At 49.7% G+C, this 21522-nt stretch overlaps 1 protein-coding gene across 2 annotated transcripts in view; it reads left to right on the forward strand.

The window, feature by feature from the left end:
* Positions 1-296: 296 nt before the first annotated feature.
* The window catches only part of COBL (cordon-bleu WH2 repeat protein), a gene marked incomplete at both ends in the record, with an annotated part of 262009 nt that continues 240783 nt past the window's right edge, over positions 297-21522 (forward strand). Inside the window, one exon of one of the 2 annotated variants that reach the window (XM_079710932.1) lies at positions 297-343. In XM_079710932.1, coding sequence (XP_079567058.1) covers positions 303-343 — 41 coding nt within the window. The remainder of the gene's footprint in view (positions 344-21522) is intronic. The other variant, XM_079710933.1, reaches the window with a different exon arrangement.

Raw genomic sequence — 21522 nt, forward strand, 5'->3', positions numbered from 1 at the left:
GGGCCGGGTCCGCCGCTCGGGAGGCGCGCGGCGGCGGCGGGGGCGGCGCTCCCGGGGGCGCGGCGCACCTTACTCCCGGCGCCCCCGCCCCGCGCCGGCCCCTCCCCGCGCGGCCCGCGCTCCCGCCCGCGCGGGTCGGTTCCAGCCCCTTCCGTCGTCCCGGCCCCGCTGCTGTCCTCCGCCGGCCCGCGAGGGAGGACGATGGGTCAGCGCGGAAAAAGTGAATGAGGGCGGCGGCGGCGGCTGCGAGCGCCTGACTCGCGGGGCCCGAGCGCCGCCCGCGCTCCCCGCCCGCCGGCTCCATGGACGCGCCGCGCGCCTCGGCGGCCAAGCCCCCGACCGGGTAAGCGGCTCCGGGCTCCGCTCGGCTCGGACGCCCGCGCCCGCACGGCGCGCGCTCGGGACGGGGGCGCCCCTCTCCGGCCCGCGGGCCCGTGCCCCGCGAGGGAAGGGGGTTGTGTACTTTGTGCTCCCGGGTCGTTGCCCGGGTAACAGTGTCAGGCCGAGGCCCGGGAGCTTTTCGCGTGGGTGCGTTTGTGGGCGCGCTCCCTTTGGGGGGGTCCCCGCGGGCAGAGCCCCACCGAGTCCCGAGCCTTCCTCTGCCACCCGCGAGGGCTCACCGGCGGGGGGATGGGGGAAGGCAGTGGAGACTCGGCCCCGGCCCCCAGCCCTGTCGCTGACTTGCCCGGTTCCCGCCCGCGTTCCAGTCTGGTCACCCCGCACCCGGCACGGCACCCCGCCCCACCGTCCGCTCTACCTTCCCCCCAAAAGGAAGGGGAACAGGTTCCGGGCCCCCGGAGGCGCCTGGGTGCCGCGGTCTCGGGAGGGCTGTGTAGAGGGCACTGCCCTGGAGGTTCTCCTGACCGCTGCTCCCCCGCCCCGGCTGGCTTTTCGGGGCTCCCCTGCACAGGGCACAGGCGGGGCGGGCCGGGCCCGCGTCAGGGACCCCAGCATCGGAGTATAGTCGGGGCTCCCATCCCGGCTGGCGGGGTCGTGCCCCTGCCCAAACTTTCGCGGGGTCTGTTTTCCATCCCCACACCTCGCGTGTGTGGATTGCATGTCACGTTCACATTTTACTCTCAGAAAGAGTGACTTCCCTAATACAAGAAAAACAAGCCTGCTCTTTAACCGGATCCTGAGGCGGAATTTGAACCTTGCACGACCCCACGGGGCCTGGCGGCCGCTGCGCTGCAACGTTGCGCGCTCTGCTTGCGGCTGCCTTGCTTCTCCGCGGGGCGCACCCACGACCTGCGAACTGTCTTACGGGCCTGGAGCAAATGTGTGATGAGTCCTGCAAATGGAATGAGTGCCTGGGGTGGGCCCTGCACCTGCTTACCGAAGGGGCCCACGTTCCCCTCTAGCAACTGGTCTCCAGCGAGGCAGCTTTGGGGACAACTAATCTCATTTCTTTGCAGTGTATCCCACTGACTCATCCTGCCCGCGTGTGCCCATAGGCCGCGGTGCTGCCCAAGTGCGCAAAAGGTTTTCAAAAACTGGCTTTTTTTTTTTTTTAACTCTCCCTTTAATGCCAGGAAAAAGTGAGCCAGGTTAGCAAATCAAATAATCCCGAGGCTGAGGAATGTTAAAAAGAACTTTTTTTTTTTTTTTGCAGGACGCTTAGTGGTTATGTAATTACGTTTGAATAAACAAATCTCCCGCAAAGAAAATACACGTGGGAAATCCTTTTTCATGGCAGTGGTCATTGCAAAATGACTTAGAGAAATGTGAAACAGAATTGCCTCTAAATCTGCCGTCTTCGGAGCTTATTTAATGAGCCCGTTTAAGGAGACGGAATCGTTTTTTGGCAAAACTACCTTAGAAATATATTTGAAGCAGAGAACATTTAAGAGGCCAGTGAAACGGTATCCAAAAACTATCTGTGAGATCCTTGAAAGGAATCTGATTGTAGAAGTGAAACGGGGAGCCCTAAGAATTGGGCCCTCTTTCCAGGCTGGTACTGTGTAAGCGAGAGGGCAGTCGCCCTGGGTCTGGTTCACAGGGCTTTGCAGAGCTCTGGCTGGCCTTCATGTCCAGGGAGACTAAGGACTTTCGCTGTGGATATGGTAACAAAACTGAGATTGTTATTATTGATGCATTTGGTTCTGTGCCCACACTCACATCCAGAACCTCTGATCTGCTTGTTTGAACATCTTTGTCCAAGAAATGTAGACATAGTGCTTTTAAGTCTATTACTCCCCATTATTGTATCATTTGTCATTTGTTTTAGTACATTTTAGGGAAGTCAAGCAAATCTCAACGTGCTTAAAATCAGAGGAAAGAAATGGTCTTGGGTTTTTTTGAATGTTTTATATGATTTAGGTGTATCGGTTGCCTACCAGAAAGGAAAGATACAGCTGTGAAAATTTTGGCTTTGGTACATTATTGGTGGTAGTCAGCTTCTGTTGGTTCTTCACCGAAATTACAGTCTCATCTCTCTGACTGGTTCCTGTGTTGCCTGAGAATAAGGCAGTGCTTGCCACGTACTCCGGGGAATTTGTTTTTCTCTGATACTGCCATGATTGGTTATCCAGTCCCACTTTCGGTAAGTTATCGCTTCTCTGCACGATAGCAGATAACTGATGTAACGAACTTGTTTTCGTTCACTGAAACTGGCACTTTTCCTTGTAATGGGCTGGATGGGGGACAGTGGATTAAGGAGATTTCACATTATAAAATACGGTGTGTGACAGCCCTTCTTGAGGATTACTGAAGGGCCGGAGGACTTAGTGAATGTAAACTCACCCACCGTATGTCGGCCTACATTATTAATGCAGAGTTATTCGTTATCTTTCTTGAGAACACAAGTATACATTTTAGTTGGATTGAAAGTATAGGTTTTTCCTAGTAATTTCATTAAAATCATAACTTAAGACGAACTTAAAACTGTCTGGGGTAAGTATTCTTTTAGGAAAGAAGACATATGCAAAAGCTAACAGTCAGACCTGATGTGACTTTTTAGGAATTTCAGAGCTCAGTTGAGGTATAATAATTGATGGAATATTCTAGAATGCAAGTAAAGGTAAATTACCTTTGGATGAGGTTTTAAAATATCTTTAAGTCCACTTAAGACAAAGTTTATTGGCTTACTTGTAGTTTGAGTATGTGTGAGACCCAGCCCAGTAGTTGGTGATGGACACAGGGTTTACTCCCCCACTGGACCCTATATGAATAAGAGGCAGCACATCGGTGAGTTTGGTAGGAAACTGGTTAATTTTTTTCCCTATGGCGGAAACACGTATTTCTGTACAATAAAATAGTCTCCAGTGCCATGAAATGTCTAAACAGCTGGTGCCTTTGACCATTGACTGCATTCAGGCAGTGTGCTCATGTAAAAACCAGTGGAAGTTTGCTAGTCGGTCTCATCAAAAAGTGTGCTTCCTGGAGACATAGCTGGTAATCCTTTTTCTGCATAAATTCGTCTTTATTTAATCAAGTTATTAGAACAAGAAATAATTTTTAAAATATTAATTCAAGTGGGTAACCTGAGCTACTTGTGTCCTTTCAACACCCAACGTAGCGTTCGGTATAGGAGGCCGCTACTCCCGACCGTAAACTTGGGTGGCCAGCTCAGCATTTCCTACCTCACCGCTCACGAGCATACACAGATAATAAAATATTAACAGGTGTGCCCCATAATAACAGGTTTAGGCTTCTAGGCCTTTTTTTTTTTTTTTTTTTTAAGGTTTCTAGGCTTTTGGCTGATGTGTTAGAAAATGTATTTACATCCTTAAAAATGACAGTGTGTCTGATTATTGGCTGCATTAAACTTTTCCCATTTAATTTGAGCTGTATCTTTTAGACGTTATGTTGGCAGTTCATTTAAGAATGTCAAAGTTATTGTTTGATATAAAGTGGAAAGGAAGCCTAGGAATTTTATTCTTTATTTTTCTTAAAATTTTCTTAACACGTAAGAGGAGTTGGACATTTCCCTGTTACAATAGCAAATAATCTCAGAGCGCTGTAAGTATTTCTCGGTGGTTGTATAATGAAGGTGAAGCTAATATACGATTACATTTGGGGTGATGACGTTTGTACTGTGCTGGCTTCTCCTGACTCTGGGCACGGCGGCCTGAAGCCCCTCCTCTGTCCCTCCCTGCCTGACTTTTCTGGCGCCAGCAGAGTTGATTATTATCGGGTAGGTGCAGGCAAGTGACACCCCCATGTGCATGCAGGTCTGGGTCCAGTGGCCTCTTTAATTTGGGACCTGGGAAGTGAAGTGATTTCTGAACACCCGAGAATGCTTCCATAATTATTAAGAAAACGGTGATTATAGGCTGTCTGCACAGCAATGAGCAGTTTAGGTTTCTAGGCTTTTTGTGCTTTGTTATTAAATTTATCATTACATTTAAATTTTTAATCAGTTTTAAAAAGTGAGCTGAGATATTTGACACCAAAGTAATGTTTAGACTGAGGATGTGCAAATTTAAAACAGGAGCAGTTGGTTGTGATTTGGACTTGAACTAAATAAAAACCTTTAGTGGAGAGTTAGTGTATTTATTATATTTCCTGCACCCCTTTATTCTCTCCCCATCCGCATATAATTGTGGGGTCTGTGGACTGTATGTTTTGGGTAATTTTAGTTGTACATTTTTTCAGTTGCTCTATACTATAACAGAATATAGATTTGATATTTCATGATCCACTGAAGGCTTTTATATATCTTCATCTCTGTATTTTTTTCTTGACTTAAGCCATTGAATATTGATGTATGTTATTGACATAGTGATAATATGCCTTTTTACTCTTTTATGATTTTCTTTTAAGCGAATTTTAAATCTCTCCCCTACCCCCCACCATTTTATACCTTTGCTTCCTCACTTTCACCTTGTCACTGCAGTGTTCATTGTCCAGGACCACTTGCTGGCTGGCTTTCAGCCCCTGAGTTGATGGCAGTGTCTTTTATCACTTTTCCTTCATGTTCCCATAGTTCTTTATTTTTTACCTGTCTCTTCCAGCCATAGTATTCAACTTTTTTTCTGACTTATATCAATACTTTATATGGTTTCATTTGCTTTTATACACAGCTAATGATGGTAATTGTTTTCAAGACCTAATGGTGTTTATTCTAAAGTAGATTTTGCTCCGTACTCTGGTGGGTCTTTGGCAGCATGTACATTTCCTCCCGTCCATCTCAGGGATGGTCCCCCACTTCAGAAATGAGGACGCTCACTTCCCCGGCTGGGGGCACCCTGCAGCCTTGAGGGTTTTCACAGACTTCCATTTGTCCCCTAATTAGGTGCTGAGCTGTTGCTTGCCAGGACCGTGTCTTCTACAGGTCAAGTTCAATTAGAATAAATTCCACAGCCAGCAACATTTCTATTTAAAAATTAAAGGAAAAGCTTTTCAAGCAACGGCTAAGATGTATTTTATTGAGGTACATTTGATGAGACAGGTTCCCCGTCCACAAACACTTTCTCACAAACCCTGTTGTAGATCCAATCCCCACCTCTGCCAAACCAAATGTTACCTTTTTAAGAGACACTGATTGCTTTAGAAAGATCATTGAAGTCCCTATCCGTTTTGAAAAAAACTGACACAAATTCCCAAAGTTGAGCCAGATAGAGCAGGAGTCCTGGTTGATCGCTCCCCCCGCTTCCTTCCCACTGTGTTGTCCAAGGTCTCAGACTAGGAACCGTTGTCTTAGGGACACTCTCCCCTCCCTCCAGACGAGGGCAGCAGGCTGTCTCTCTCCCTGGACACATGTGGACACACGTGGACATGCTCGCACCCTGACTGGGCCAGACGGGTATCTCCCTAATCTAGAATGCCTTGTGCTTGGTCATTAATCCTGTTTGACTTTCTCCTATCAAAGGCTTGGTGGAAGGAAAACGGGCTCAGGAATCAGAAGACTTGGGTCCCGGTGTCACTTGTGCAGGATTAAACTGACCTTCTGAGCCGAGCCTGCTGGCCTGTCCTGGGGTGGCTCCTGCCTGTTTCCCAGCCCAGTGCTGTCCCACGAAACTCTGTGAGGATAAGGATGCTCTGTATCTGTGTCCAGTCCAGGAGCCACTGAGCACTTGAAATGTGGAGCTGAATTTTTCACTTTCTTCAAGTTTCATTCCTTTAAACGTCAACAGCCAGGTGTGGCCAGTGGCGCCCTAGAGGGCATGCAGTTCCAGTCTCTCCTTTTTTCTCTGCCGCCTTATCCTTCCCGAATCAGACTGTGCCCTGCTTTCTCAGACTTTCTCTCTCCCCGTGGCCCGTGGGCTTCTCTTCTCCTTTCCTAGGGGGTTGCTGCTCGTTCACCCAGCTGCAGCTGGGGGCTCCATCGAAGGCCCTCAAGACCCCTCCTCCGGTCTCGGATGAGAGCCCTGACCTTCGCCTCTTGTGGCAGTGGTGATTCCCCTGTAGGAAACCCTCATGTGGGTTTCCATTTACTCGTCTTTGACCCTCTGACGTACGAGCTCCTGGGGGGCAGGGATGCTACCTGGTGACAAATTGTGTCATAACTTTGTGGCACAGGACACGATGCACAGCTGCAATTCTGTAAATGAGCCCCGCTTCCCCGTGATTCGTGGAGGGTATTGGATAAGATGAGCTCAAGACTCACATGAGATCTAAAATCATAGGATCAGAAGTGTTCCCAGAAAGTATAGACCCTTCTTTTGTCAAAACTGACTTTTTAAAAACTGGCTGCTTCATCTTGCTTTTGCCAGACTATAGGCCAACAGGAAGGTCAGTTGTTACTACACCATTCAGCCCGATCCACTCCGACTGGGCTTGCCAGCTGTGCCATCCTGCCTTTGCAGACTTGGGATGTGTTGGACGTCTGATTTTGTGGAACTAGAGTGACAGTGTTAGACGATGCGAAGTGATGGTGGCTGAGAGAGGAGATGAAAGTCTGTGGAAGTCCTGCTGTGGTCTGAATGTCTGTGTCCCTCCCAAATGAACATGTTGAATTCCTAACCTCCAAGGCGGTGATATTAGGAGGTGGGCTTCTGGGGTGGGGCCCTCATAACTGGGATTAGGATTAGCGCCCTTATAAAGGACACCCTGAGCGCTCCCTTGGCCCTTAACACCGTGTGGAGGTACAGTGAGAAGTCTGCGACCCGGAATAGGGCCCCCCCGGACCACGCCAGCACCCCGACTTCGGCCTTCCATCCTCCAGAACTGCGAGCAATACATGACTGTTGCTTAGAAGCCACCCAGTCTGTGGTGTTTTGTCACAGCAGCCCGAACAGGCTAAGACAAGATGCCAAGTCACAGGGGACCTGCTTCTCCCTGTCTGGGGGCTCTGCCGGGGCCCGGGGACAGGATCCATCTGCCCCGGCCTAGCCTGAGGTGGGGGAGGGAAGGGGCCGTGCCCTTTACTTTGAGGTGCGCTTTCCCTTTGCTCATGTCTGTTGAGCCAGTCTTTGTTTTTATCATTGTAAAATTTACATGATATAGCATTTACCATTGGTACAGCTCAGTGGCAAAAAGTCCGTTCACATTGCTGTGCAGGCGTCACCACCTCCAGCTCCATGATCTTTTTCTGCCCAAACGGAAGCTCTGTATCCATCACACGGTCACTCCCCATCCCCTTCCCCCAGCTCCTGGCGCCACCATCCTACTTTCTGTCTCCGTGGATTTGACTCCTCTAGGTGGACTCATACAGTATTTCTCTTTCTGTAACTGGCTTACGTAGCCTAGCAGAATGTCCTCAGGGTTCATCCATGTGGTAGCAGGTGTCGGAATTTCCTTCCTTTTTAAGGCTGAAAGTGTAATCACAGCACTTGTCAGTGGACACTTTGGCCTCCACCGCTGGCTGCTGTGAAGGATGCTCCTCTGGGCGTGAGACTGCAGATACCCGTCTCTGCTTTGACTCCCTCCCCCATATCCTCCCGGGAGTGGGATTGCTGGACTGTAGGCAGTTCTGTGTTTAACTTTTTGGGAATCCCTGTCCTGCTTTACACAACAGCTGCGCCGTCTGGCGTTCCCACCAGCAGCGCCCAAGAGCTCCTGTTTCCAGCGTGCTGTCCGCTGGCTGTGTTCTCATCACCTGGTCCTTTACAGTCTTGGAGGACCAGGGGACAGGATCAGGGAGCTTCCCGGCGTCGTTGCTAGTGTGCTCGACCCTCTGACTCTCTGTGGGGAGTGGGCGGAGCTGAGGTGAAAGTGGGCAGACCAGGCAGGTGTCCCTGCTTCTCCTCCTCCTCCAGGGTCCTGGGGGACCCCCAGTTTCTTCAGACTGGGGGCCCCTGGCGGCCCCTGGGCCTCTGCTGGAAACGTGGCCTTAGTTTGCTCTGAGCATCCCTCGCAGCCGTGGTGCAGGGTTTCCTCCACAGTGTGGCTGTGGGTCTGTGACAGCACCTGCTGGGCAGCTGGCATCTCTGGATGGCAGTGACACCACCCCCAGGGCCTTCCAGGAGAGCCCCATGCACCAGCCTGGCCCTGACCCCATGGCTTCATTTGGAACAGATCAGGGCACCAACAGTTTTGCTTTTTACGATGTCTCTGTTCCTGTTACGGGTGCCCTACTTACTTCGTCTTGTTCAGAACGGGCACCAGCCTGAAAAAGTGGTGGGGGGCAGGGAGGAGGATTTCCCAGCCTGGGCCCCCGGGGTGGCCGCAGCAGGAGAATCAGGGTTCCAGCCTGGGAAGTTGGGTGGGTTGGGAAAGGGATGGCAGGAAGGATGCGGAGCCCCTGCCTAGCATTTGTCTCGGCATCTGTGCTCCGTTCGGCCTTCGGCTCAGGGCGTGGACCAGATGTGTTGACCCTCCGGTTACGTGGAAGTGGCTTGAATGATTAAATGCTTAGGTAGCAAACTGAGTTAGGAGACTTGGGAAAACGGGCTGTGAACGCGAGTGCGTGTGCATGTGCGCGTGTGTGCGCAGGTGGTGGTGACGTGATGTTTAAGCTCACTCCCAGCACTGGGCAAAGTAGCAGACTCCCAAATCAGATTCTGGCAGTTTTTGCAAACCTGATGTTTAGGGAGTTGAATTTAAAAATAGCTCAGGGGGCCTCCCTGGTGGCGCAGTGGTTGAGAGTCCGCCTGCCGATGCAGGGGACACGGGTTCGTGTCCCGGTCCGGGAAGATCCCACATGCCGCGGAGCGGCTGGGCCCGTGAGCCGTGGCCGCTGAGCCTGCGCGTCCGGAGCCTGTGCTCCGCAACGGGAGAGGCCGCAGCAGTGAGAGGCCCGCGTACCAAAAAAAAAAAAAGAGCTCAGATGGGAGTGATAATACAGCAAAAGTGTACACTTGTGTTCCCGTGGCTATTTCCTGAGACTTCAAACATATTGATAGTTGTGTTGGCTCGAACCCTATTAATTAGGAGCAGAATGCACTAACGTTCAATAAACAAGCCGTTAGGTTGGAAAGAGACTGATTCACTGTGGCCAGAATCTAGACATTGGCCGCTGAGAGTAGCGCCCGGCCAGAACTCCCCACCCGTCCGCCGGCCCGTCTGTCTTGCTGACTATAATTATCACATGCAGTTGGCTTGAAAACTTTCTCCCTCCGACGCTGTGTCTAAACCCCTTCTTACATCTCGGTGGTTAACAGTGTCTGGACAGCATCACACACAGGAGGAGCGCTCCGCAGACCTGTCGGTGGATTTAAAAAGCGGGAGGGGGACGGGGGAGGGATGGAGTGGGAGGTTGGGGTCAGCAGATACAAACGGTTATTTAGAGGATGGATAGACGACAACAAGGTCCTACTGTAGAGCACAGGGATAAACCATCATGGAAAAGAATCTGAAAAAGAATGTGTATATATATATATGTATAACTCAGTCACTTTGCTGTACAGCAGAAGTTAACACAACATTGAAAATCAACTCTACTTCAATTAAAAAAAAAAAAAAGCTTTTAAAAAGAGGTGTTCCCTGGGTCTCCCTGGTGGCGCAGTGGTTGAGAGTCCGCCTGCCGATGCAGGGGACACGGGTTCGTGCCCCGGTCCGGGAGGATCCCACATGCCGCGGAGCGGCTGGGCCCGTGAGCCGTGGCCGCTGAGCCTGCGCGTCCGGAGCCTGTGCTGCGCAACGGGAGAGGCCACAGCGGTGAGAGGCCCGCGTACCGGGAAAAAAAAAAAAAGAAAAAAAAGAAAGAGGTGTTTCTGGGGGTCATGAAGCTGAGTGTCTTTCCTGCCCCACCCGCCCTACGTCACTCCCCCTGCCCTCCCCCGCCACTTCTCAGGTGCCGTTGCCTGGTTTCCATGCAGTGATCCACAGATGAAGAGCGTGTCCCGAACGAGGTTAGGGGGGGAATTCTACCACATTCAGAAAAGTAATGAAAACTAGTTTGGGAACGAGATGAATTTACATTGAAAAAGATTTCGGTGTAAAGCATTTCCTTGTTATCCGTCGATTCTTTTTTCACGGACCGTCATGTCTCACGTTTTTGGAATGCTGCCTTTGGGGTTGGACATTTTTCTCCAAGGAGGAAACAGAAATGCTTTTCGCGAGGACCTGCATCATTTCAGCCTTTTAGTCATCCGTGATACTAATGTTTTCCAGCTGACAGGACAGGCGTCACCAGCCCCGCCCCAGGAGGTTGGACCCCCATCGGTGCTCCAGAGTTGGTGGATGTACTTCTCTCTACAGCTCATGGGTGAGATCGTCACATGGCTGAAGACTCCAGGCTGGTGTCGTGCCCCTCACACTGAGCTCACCCACCACACAGAGTAGAGGCCTGGGACATACTTTCCCAAGTCCCGTTGGCTAAAGCCACCATCTGGTTTCCGCAGGTGATGTCCCTGGACCGTTTCCGAACCACCTGCGTTTCTCAAGGGCATTTTTCTGAAGAAACAGTCCCCTTGTCAGCATCCGGGTGGCTTCTTGCATGTGTGTGTGACACATGACGTTACCCACCTGATGGTAGCGGTGTTGATAGGTCTCCAGATGTGCAACCCTGAGTCGCCCGGGTGGGGTGTTGTTTTGGGAAAGGTAAGTGGGGTGGGGTCCCAGCTCTTGTGGGGCGCAGACAACGTGTTTGTGAGTTAACGTGACGCCTCGAATGCAGACTTCTCCCCAAGCAAGACATTCTGGCTCTCCTGGCTTAGGAATTAATAGACGTTTCAGCACCTCCCTTGGCCCAGGCTGCTGACCCAGCTCGCTGCGTCTTGTGCCCGTAGGTCCTGGGAAAGCGCAGGGCTCTCCTCTGCCCCACAGACGGGCTGCCCTCAAAGTAGAAGCTACGCAGACCCAGACTCACAGGGCTGGGGGTGTGATTTTTTGTGGGCGGCCTTGGCCGGACCGTGGGTCATGCTGTGAGTGTCACAGTAAGCCGGGCAGCTTTCACCGCCCACCTCCTGCAGGTGGGTGGGCGTCAGAGATGGGCGCTCCTGGGGTTAATGTCCCCCATCTCTGGCCTCCCAGCACGGAGGAGCTAGGAGGCGGGATATCCCGGGTGGTCCTCAGGGCGGCACTGATGCTGCTCGGTCCTGCAGCTGATGCCAAGGGGCCTCATAGGTGGAAAGGATCGCCATCGTCATCAGGTGGAATTGATTGAGCGCCCACCTGGGGGCACCTTAGTGTCGTGAAGGTCCCTGTACAGGTGCTCTTAGCCCCCCAGGGTCTGGGCCAGCCCATCATTCCTTGGTGTGTTTTCTTCTAAGCTTGTTTTTAGTCACACTCACAAAAATAACTTATCCTGCTTTGTGAAGCTTTACTTAACCTGTGTGGAATCCTTTCCTTCTGTCAGTTATAACTGATAAATGACACATCCGAAGTTGGAAGAATATGTCCTTTCTCTCTTTATTTTCACTGTTGGTCTGTGGAAAACATTGCTTTTTAGACAAGGCATCTGAATGGCAACCCCAGGGGGATATTATATGTTTGGAATGTTTTCTTGCTGTTTACTTCTCATTTTCTGAGTTGAAAATGATAGGTATTCGTATGTCAGCATTTAGACTTTACCTGGCAAGGTTAATGGATGACTTGTTTTTAAACTGGGCTGGTTTTAATAATACACTCGTATGCGGGAGGGGTGCACACTTCATTCTCATAACATTGTTATATAGGTAGGGAGTGTTTTTTTTTTTTAATTGAAATATAGTTGATTTACAATGTTGTGTTAGTTTCAGGTGTACAGCAAAGTGATTCAGTTATACATATACATATTTTTTTCAGATTCTTTTCCCTTATAGGTTATTATAAAATATTGAGTAGAGTTCCCTGTGCTATCCAGTGGGTCCTTGTTGTTTCCGTATTTTATATATAATAGTGTGTGTATGTTAATCCCATACTCCTAATTTATCCCTCCCCACTACTTCCCCTTTGGTAACTGTAAGTAAGTTTGCTTTCTATGTCTGTGGGTCTCTTTTTGTTTTACAAATAAGTTCATTTGCATCTTGTTTTTTTTTTTTTTTTTTTTTTTTTAGGTTCCACATATAAACGATGTCATGACATTTGTCTTTGTCTGACTTACTTAGCATGATAATCTCTAGGTCCAGCCATGTTGCTGCAAATGCCATTATTTCATTCTCTTTTAGGGCTAATATTCCATTGTATATATGTACCACGTCTTCTTTATCCATTCCTCTGTTGATGGACATTTAAGTTGCTTCCATGTCCTGGCTATTGTAAATAGTGCTGCAGTGAACACTGAGGTGCATGTATCTTTTCGAATTAGAGTTTTCTCCGGATACATGTCCAGGAGTGGGATTGCTGGATCATATGGTAGCTCTATTTTTAATTTTTTAAGGAATCTCCAGACTGTTTTCTATGGTGGCTGCACCAATTTACATTCCCACCAACAGTGCAGGAGGGTTCCCTTTTTTTCCCACACCCTCTCCAGCATTTATTATATGTAGACTAGGTAGGGAGTGTTTTTATAATGCTAAATAGGCATTGGCATTGAAACATGTTTTCATTTATTTTCTACGTGCAGAAGTGATATATCATTGGGAGAAACAGCTTTGCACCAGGTTTCACTTACGTCCCTTTTCATTTGTCAACGTGTGGTAGTGACCACCTGTTGCCCTGCAGGAGGTCCTGATGTTGCAGGCTGGGGATTTTGAGGAAGGAGCCAGTGGTTTGCTGCTGCTGATGAGGGTGTGGGTGTAAAGGATGGCAGGTGGCACAACAAGGTCTTCAAAGGCACCTCTCGGTGCCACTTGGACCTGGGCACCCCTTCATCCTTGGTCTTGTCATGACTGATATGGAGACGGTGGCGCAGCCTGTGATTGGATTGGGGTCTCCTGACTGCTGTTGCAGTGAAGGATTGTGGAGGAGGTCTTTGCTCCAAACCTAAGCTGTGTCCAGCGTCATTGCATGACATCCCTTACCCATTAAAGAGAATATAAAATAAATAATCTAGCTTCAGCGTGGAACACAGTCAGCGATGTCTCACATGTGTTTGAGCAGCTGCTCCGTAGACTCCTCTCTGCGAAATAACACCATAGGATGATTTCCTGAAAAACATATGTTTGGAAATGAAGTAAAATACCCAGCCAGTCTGTAGATCCACTGGGGAAAGTGTCGGGAAATGAAGACACTTTGCTGATCCAAACGGAAAAACCCAGAGGATTTACACATTCCGCGGTAGAGTCAGATTCCGTAGACAATCTAAATTTTGAAAAGTCTATGTTTGTCCCAGGAAACATCTCAGAGCTTAGTCAACCGCCACTCCAAGCTCAGTAACTTGAGATAAATAGGTGTTCAACAATATTAGTTGTGTTGACAAACTTCCTCTTGACTCTGTTTTTTTGCTACAGGAAAGTAATGGTAATTGGGAGGTCAAGCCTGCCTCTGTGTCTGCTGCTCCTCCAGCCCGGGGTGGGGGGGATGCCCCCTACCACCTCCCACGGCCCACTGGGCCCTCGCTGTGTACACAAAAGCAGATGTGCACCTTGACCTCCCTGTTGGATCTGGATGACGGGCCTTCCAGCCCACGTTCAGCCGCATGTCCTGTCTCCAGATTCTATAAAAGGGCATAAAAAGTTTTTACATCTCCGCTCCCCGCAAGTGAATGTAAAAGCCTAAACCTGAAATTATGGTCCATTGTGTTAACTTGTAATGCGGCTTGGGAAAACATCCACTTAGGACCATAGTTTCAAACACTCTCGTTTGTGAAATACAGGGTGGTATCACAGCAGTGGAAACAATAGCTTATTTCGAAGAATGCAGCCTCTGAGTGGTGTATTGTTGTCATAGTTTCAGCATTGCATTGGGAACATGGAGCCAGTGATTAGGCACATGCCAGACAATGAGTCACCGCGGTGACCTCAGCTGTCTGTGACCCACTCTGACAGCCGCGCTCTGGCTCCTGTGTCAGGTCTTCACTTAAAATAGTAGTAAAAACAGTAGCAGCAGTTCATGACCAGTGAACTGGAGTGAAAATGAACCCAGTTAGGTTCCTAGCTTTGAAAGCACGGTTATCACCAGAATTGGGGCTCTTCAGGAAAAAAAAAGATGGTCTTTTCATTTTGCCTTAGCAGTAGAACATCTTAGAGTAGCATTTCTCATCCCAGTTGACGGCTGGAGATCACGGCATCCTTGCTTTATTTATATAAACCCTCCTTGTTTATTATGCTGGCGGCGAGGCCAGATCTTGGCCCTTCTACGTAGCAAACTGCCCACAATTATTTCATAAACATCTCTGAGCACAGGGATGAGGACTCAGAGGGGACCAGGCCAAGCCAAGACGTTGGAGAACAGCTAAAACCAACATAAAGGAAGGTCTTGCAGCCCTGACTGCAGGAGGGCCCCTGTTTGAAGCCAGGAGATGAGGAAAAGCTGGTCAGATTTGGAGCTGGGTGGAAAAGTGGATCAAGTGTGTCTGGGTGGTGGAAGATGAGGGCCGTGTGCCAGGGGAGGGGCTGCCAGGAGTGAGTGAGGGGCCCGTCCCCACCCCCATGGGGCTAACTGGCAGGCGGACACACCCCGGAGGACGGAAGGGACCACTGAGGATGGCGCGTTGAGATGCCTGAACCACGGGTTGGGACCACAGCGTGTGGTCTGCAGGGCCAGCCCCGGGGGTCTGGACTTCATCTTGAAGACCTGGGGGATCGGTCAAAGGGATTTGAGAAGAAGAGCTCCGTCCCCATGGACAGAGCTTGTTCTTAGAAGATTCCACCGAGGCCGGCATGGCAGAGAAGCCAGAGAGGATAGGGGAGCGTCTGGGAACTGGCTGGATCAGCCAGAGGGACCGTGGACCCGGCCGAGGGACCATGTTGACCTCGCCTCCAGCCCTGCGAGTGGAAAGGAAGGCTCGACTCTGGGTGCCCCGGGCTCCGGGTGGAGAGGCTCTGAACCCCGAGACCTGGGGCGCCGGACCTGGGCGGAGGCGGCAGAGCTGGGCAGAAAGTCACTCAGATGCTGGTAGTGCCTGTGGGTGAGGCTAGAGGGTGGGGGCCGCATGGAAAGAGTGTCAACAGCTCAGGGAGGGCGCGGCCGGTGGGGAGCTTCCCAGGCACCGTTCACAGGGCCACTGTGTGTCACCCCACCCATGTCCCCATGTCCGGAAGAGGGGCTGCTCTTTCCCCCCAGTTTTCATGAAGAAAGTGAGACACAGAGAGGTGAAGGAATGTGACCAGCTAGGTGACATGGGTAACCCAGGGCCAGATGGGTGGCATGGGTAACCCAGATCTGAACCCAGGGGCACGGGGCCTAGTGCAGTTCTTTACCCCGCAGTGCACGGTTCAGATATTTGTGGAAAGGTCGCTGTGGGCCCTGAAGAAAGTTCTAGGTCTCAGGGGAAGATGTGGGGCGGTTTTCTGGGAGGTGTGAGCAGCCAGGGGACGTCAGGCCCGCTGAGAATATACAGGTGCTTCAGGAGAAAGGGAGCCTTGGCCGAGGGTGGGCTGGAGCCAGGGCCTCTGGGGGTGCTGTGCTGGCAGTTTGTCACTTCATTTCCAGGGCCTCTGGGAGAACGCGAGCACCCATTTCATCCTTGAGGCAGTGGCCCCAGCCTGCATCCCACATCACACAGGTGGTGGGAACAGGATTCGGGGGCCCAGGCCTGCCGAGCACGTGCTGCCGTGTCTCGCTTAGCATCAGGACCAGGCCAGCGTGTCAGCTGTCTGTGCTTCAGTATCCACGCCTTTAAGTCTGACTCGAAGGCAAATATTAACACTTGTAGTAACAAAGTAAGAAAGAAGCAAGGCCAGTGAACCGGGGTTTGAGGGCCAGAGATACATATCCTGTGTTTGCAGCAGGCCTGAGGCCAGTGCTACTCAGACGCCAGTGCTACTCAGAGCGTGGTCCGTGGACCTGTCTGCAGGGAGATAAGTATGCAGCCAAGATGGTGTTCAGAAGCTTTCACAGCAGTTTGACCTGCTGGGACATCACAGAAGTGGCCTGGCCAAACCTGGCCACAGACCGGCAGCTCTGGTCTGTGGATGTGGTGTAGGGTACCTGCAGGCTTTCTGTGCATTGTGTCATTTATCCCTCTCAACAGACACGTACGTAGGTACCCTTATTGGCATCATTTCAGGGATGAGGACGCTGAATCCCAGGGAGGTTAACCCACCTGCTCAGGGTTACAGACCCCAGGCCTATGGCCAGGAAGCAATGCAATGTCCCCTCCCTGGGCACTTGCAGCTGTGGACATGTTCTGTCATTCTCGGAGCAGGACTGCCAGCCTCCTGCTGTCCCCATGCCATCACCCCACCATCGGCAGGGCCCAGGCCCATATGCTGGTGTTCCTTGAGACCCTCCAGCTGGGTTGGAGAGGCTCCAGGCATGCTGCTGGCCAGTCCCCCCTGGAACCTGGGCCCATGGGCAGGGGGGTTATTCCTCCTGCACCCAGTTGGAAACTTGCGACCTTAGGAAGAAAGAGAGAGAGGAGAAAATCAGCAAAATCTGAATTCCTGTAATCCTCATCGATTTACCTCTTTCCTGCCTCACCGCATTGTCAAGGCCAGGGATTTGCAAAAGTTCTTTGGAATGTAGGACTTTCTTAACTGCCAACTCTGCCCCCTGCCCCCAGGCAGCCAGGCTCCTGGCTCAGTCAGTAGGTTTTGAAGGAGCTCCCAGGTGGCTGAGGTGTCCAATCGTGGGTAAAGATTATCCATCCCTTCATCCATCGCATTGTTCATCCCTCCATCCAGTCTGAAAGTGAATTGCCTGAATAAAGACACTGTTTGAAGCTCTCAAGGAGCTAAAGTTTAGTCCGAAAGAACCACATACATTAGCACAATTGTTCTAATTGTTGTTACATAATTTCCTCTTCAGAGGCCTTTCTGTCTACGTTTTAATACACTTCACACGGTTTAACCCAGTTGCCTTGGAAAACGCCAGTCAAGCCCAGATTGCAGGCAAGCATTCCTGCTATACTTAGCCTCTAGCTGTGAGTCATTGGCAACACCGCAACATGGAAATGGTTATAAAGCCTTCACAGGCATCCCCCAGGAAACGGAAGGCTCTGTAAGATACTTGTGGGGTCATTTATCTAGTTGTTTTCCTGCAGAATTACTTGTCTGAAACATAAATTGTGGATCAAAAAAGACATGAAATATTTAAATGGCGTAAAAAAATTCTTTGGTACAAAACCAAAAACGAAGTAAAGACAAGCTTCATTTAAAAAATTTTTTTCATCAAACATCCTTTTAATCAAACATCTTCCAGCATCTTAGGACAAACTCTTCTTTTTCTTGTTGACTGAAGAAAAATGTAAGACCTAAAAGTTGTGTGTTACATTTTATTCGGGGATCTTACTGAGGACTATAGCCCAGGAGACAGCCTCTCAGTTCGCTCTGAGGAACTGCTCCAAAGAGAAGCCAGGATATATTGGAGCTTTTTCTGGAAAAAAAACATGTAGTCAGACATCAACAGACTAATGCTAATCACAAAACCCAGACACCTCAAGTTAATGATTTTAGTGTTTTTCCATGTATGGGAAGATACAAGAGTTTGGGCTCATTGAAATTATTCCTTAGATTCACGTCTTTACTATCTAGGAGCCAGTATCTTGTTTTTCTCCATCCTGAATCCCCTCAGGGTGGACCATGGGGGCTGCTGCAGTGGCCTCATCCCCGTGGAACTGGAATGGCAGACAACATTCCCTGCCCACACACTGGGTGAAAATCATATATGTATGATCTACTCTGTTAACTTTGTGTTCTGTTTCCCTCCCTACAATGGGTGTTTAAAATGAAATGGTCCATTTTTACTGATATAGGACCCTTTTTTTTTTTTTTTTTTTTTTGCGGTACGCAGGCCTCTCACTGCTGCGGCCTCTCCTGTTGCGGAGCACAGGCTCCGGACACGCAGGCTCAGCGGCCATGGCTCACGGGCCCAGCCGCTCCGCGGCATGTGGGATCTTCCCGGACCGGGGCACGAACCCGTGTCCCCTGCATCGGCAGGCGGACTCTCAACCACTGCGCCACCAGGGAAGCCCTATAGGACCCTTTTAAAGATTTATTCATTTAATCAGCTATGATTTTCTAAGAACAAGAACTCATGAAAACTCATTCATCCATGGGCCGGCCTCTTGGGTGTGGACAGTTTGTCCCTGACCTGACAGAGCCCACAGAGTAGAAGGAAGGACAGGTCTCTAAACAAGTCATGATGACAAACGCTGTGACAGGGGTGTGTATGTACAGAGTGCTGCAGGAACACCCAGAAAAGAAGGAGCAACTAGTCCCGCTTGTAGGGCGGGGCAGAGATCAGGCAGGTTTATTTTTATGAAAGGCCTTCTCAGAAAATGGTTCTGCTGAAGCAGTTCTTAAATATAACACGCCTCTAGATGCCTCAGCAGCCAGGAGGGAGGAGCTGTAAATATCACACCAAGGTTAGTTCACGTAAATAGACACCCAGAGGTTTATTCAATGGGGAGTTCTCTGTTTCTAAGGATCAGAAAGGAGGATAAGGAGGGGTGGAGAAGTGCAGACTTCTGGGAGGCTGTCAGGACCGGACGCTATTCAGAAAAGTCAACACCAGAGTCGAGGATATCAGTTTGAACTGCAAATTATCTGGCTTTGGTGGCAGTTCTTGGACACGCTGTCCAAGTGGCCCTGCAGGAAGCACGTGGCATGTGGTAGCTGAGGAGGACTCGGACCTGAGGACCCCAGGAGTGTGCAGGCACCTTGCCACCAAGCTGTCATGTTTGTTTTTCTGGGTGGGCCCTGACCTTGCACAGAAACCCCTGGCAGTCATGTGGTGACAGGGCAGGGCTGCGTCGGTACTGCCTGCGAGGGCGGGCGCTCATCAGAGTATTCCTCTGGTCCCATTTACTTGGGGCTGTATTTTTTTTTTTAAAGGGACAATTTTGATAACTTTAATTGAATAAGTGATACAGGTGAGACTTAAATCTACAGAAATTGAGCACAGACCACATGCAAGGACAGTGCTAGGTCTGCAGGGGATATAAGAGTATGCATATAACCTGGGCTAGTAAGATCAGATACAGAAAAAATAGCAAACCTTTATTTAGACAAAGTTAGGACTAAAGTAGATCCTCACTGATGGAAAACGTAGGCAAATTGCTGCAGGTGGAGGAGGTGTATTTTATATGCTGAGAACACTGTCCTGACCTCAGACCCTGAACTCAGTAGGAAGTAACCAGCGCTGTAGCCAGTGGCCTTCTGGACCTCAGTTATGAATTATCTCACTCACACCATTCTTCTCAGTATTTTTTTGAAGATGAGGTTCTTTTTCGGGAATTTATTCTTTTTTCCTCTGTGTGGTTGAGATGTACTGAGTTTTAGAACTACTGGTTGAGGTATATTTATGAACAATCAACTGCATGTAATTAAAGCATATGGTGTGATGCATTTTGGTATATGTTTCCACCCTGGAAAACCATCACCACAGTCCAGGTGCAGGGTGTTTCTATCACTTTCAAAAGTTTCATTCTGCCTCTTTGCAACCCGTCTCTCCCTCTACCCGTACCTGGTTGGCTTTCTGTCACTTTAGGTTAGTTTGCATTTTCTAGAATCTTCTTTACATGGCACTGCGTGGTACATACTCTTTTTGGTCTAGTTTTTTCACTCGGCATAATGGTTTTGCTATTCATTTATATCTTGGTATTTCTGTGGTTTGTTCCTCTGTTGACAGGAGGGCTGTTTCCACTTACTAATTTACAACAGTTTGCATGTCCGTTCTCCTGTTGGTGGACATTTGGGTTATTTCCAAGTTTTGGCCACTACAGATAAAGCTGCTGTGAGCACTCATTTATGGTCTTGGTGTGGACATAGGTCCCTTTTCTCTTTTTTTTTTTTTTAATTTAATTTATTTTTTTTATTAGTTTCTGCTTTATAACAAAGTGAATCAGTCATACATATACATCTGTTCCCACATCCCTTCCCTCATGCATCTCCCTCCCTCCCACCCTCCCCATCCCACCCCTCCAGGTGGTCACAAAGCACCGAGCTGATCTCCCTGAGTAACTACCTAGGGGTGGAACGGCTGGGTTGAGTGGTAGGTGTGTGGTTACCATTTAAGAAGCCCCCAGCTGTTTTCCAAGCTGCTGAACTGTCTGTGTTCCACCCGCAGTGGAGGAGAATTACAGTCACTGGGTCCGTCTTCGGTTTTCACTGTTCTAGTGTGTGCGAAGTTCATTAAATTTTAAATGGAAATTTTTTCCTGGGAGCATCAGATGTGTTAGCAGCTATTTCTTCAGTAATTGTCTTCACTCGGCGGGAAATGGAATGCCTCCAGCCAGGATCACTAGCCTCACCTGCAGGGATGCCCTGGGCCTGGGGTACGAGGCATCCCTGTGGGGTCCAGGCCCTCTTTACGGGGGTGCAGGTGGGGTGGCTGGCAGGGAGTGTGACTAGTTGGCCCTGAGCAAACCACAGGGTGCCGGGAAGTAGCTGAATAATGCTTTCCTAGCTTCTGATTCAGCAGTGTTTTCTCATGATCATCATTCCTTTTTAAATAGTATCCACCTTAAAAATAGAAAAAGAGAATTTTAGAATAGATCACTTTTCAGGGGACTGCCCTAAATTCAGTAATGAACAGAAATCATTTTGAAGATTCAGCTAATTCCACTCAGTGGATGACTTGGAATGACAAAAATGGAGTATTTCTCCTTTTAAAAAATTTGATGGCAGATTTCAAACATACATAAAAGTAGAGAACAGCATAGGGGTGGACGCAGGGAGCGGGGCTCTACTCAGGGGCCCATTTGTGCCCGTTATCATGCTTTAAAAATTTTAAACTTCTGTATTATTTGGCTCGATTGTTTTATGGGTAAAGCCCTCACGCTGTCCTTTCGTTTGCAAACGCTTCTGCGGGCATCACTGACTAATAGACAGGCTGACTTGCTCATGGCCGTTATCTCATTATCATGTCTAACAAAACTAACTATTCCATACTAGCAGTGAATTTCCTGTCCTTACGTCAACTGCCCAGATTGTCTTCAAGGTAACTTGGAACAGTTAACAAAAGTGATTTTTTTTTTCTTGCGGTACGCGGGCCTCTCACTGCTGAAGCCTCTCCCGTTGCGGAGCACAGGCTCCGGACGCGCAGGCTCAGCGGCCACGGCTCACGGGCCCAGCCACTCAGCGGCATGTGGGATCTTCCCGGACCGGGGCACGAACCCGTGTCGCCTGCATCGGCAGGCGGACTCTCAACCACTGCGCCACCAGGGAAGCCCACAAAGGTGATTCTTAAGCTGAACCTACTGGTTAGGACAACAGGTCAGACAAAGAGTTC

Source organism: Hyperoodon ampullatus, assembly GCF_949752795.1.
Source record: "Hyperoodon ampullatus genome assembly, chromosome: 9".
Lineage (NCBI taxonomy): Eukaryota > Metazoa > Chordata > Mammalia > Artiodactyla > Ziphiidae > Hyperoodon > Hyperoodon ampullatus.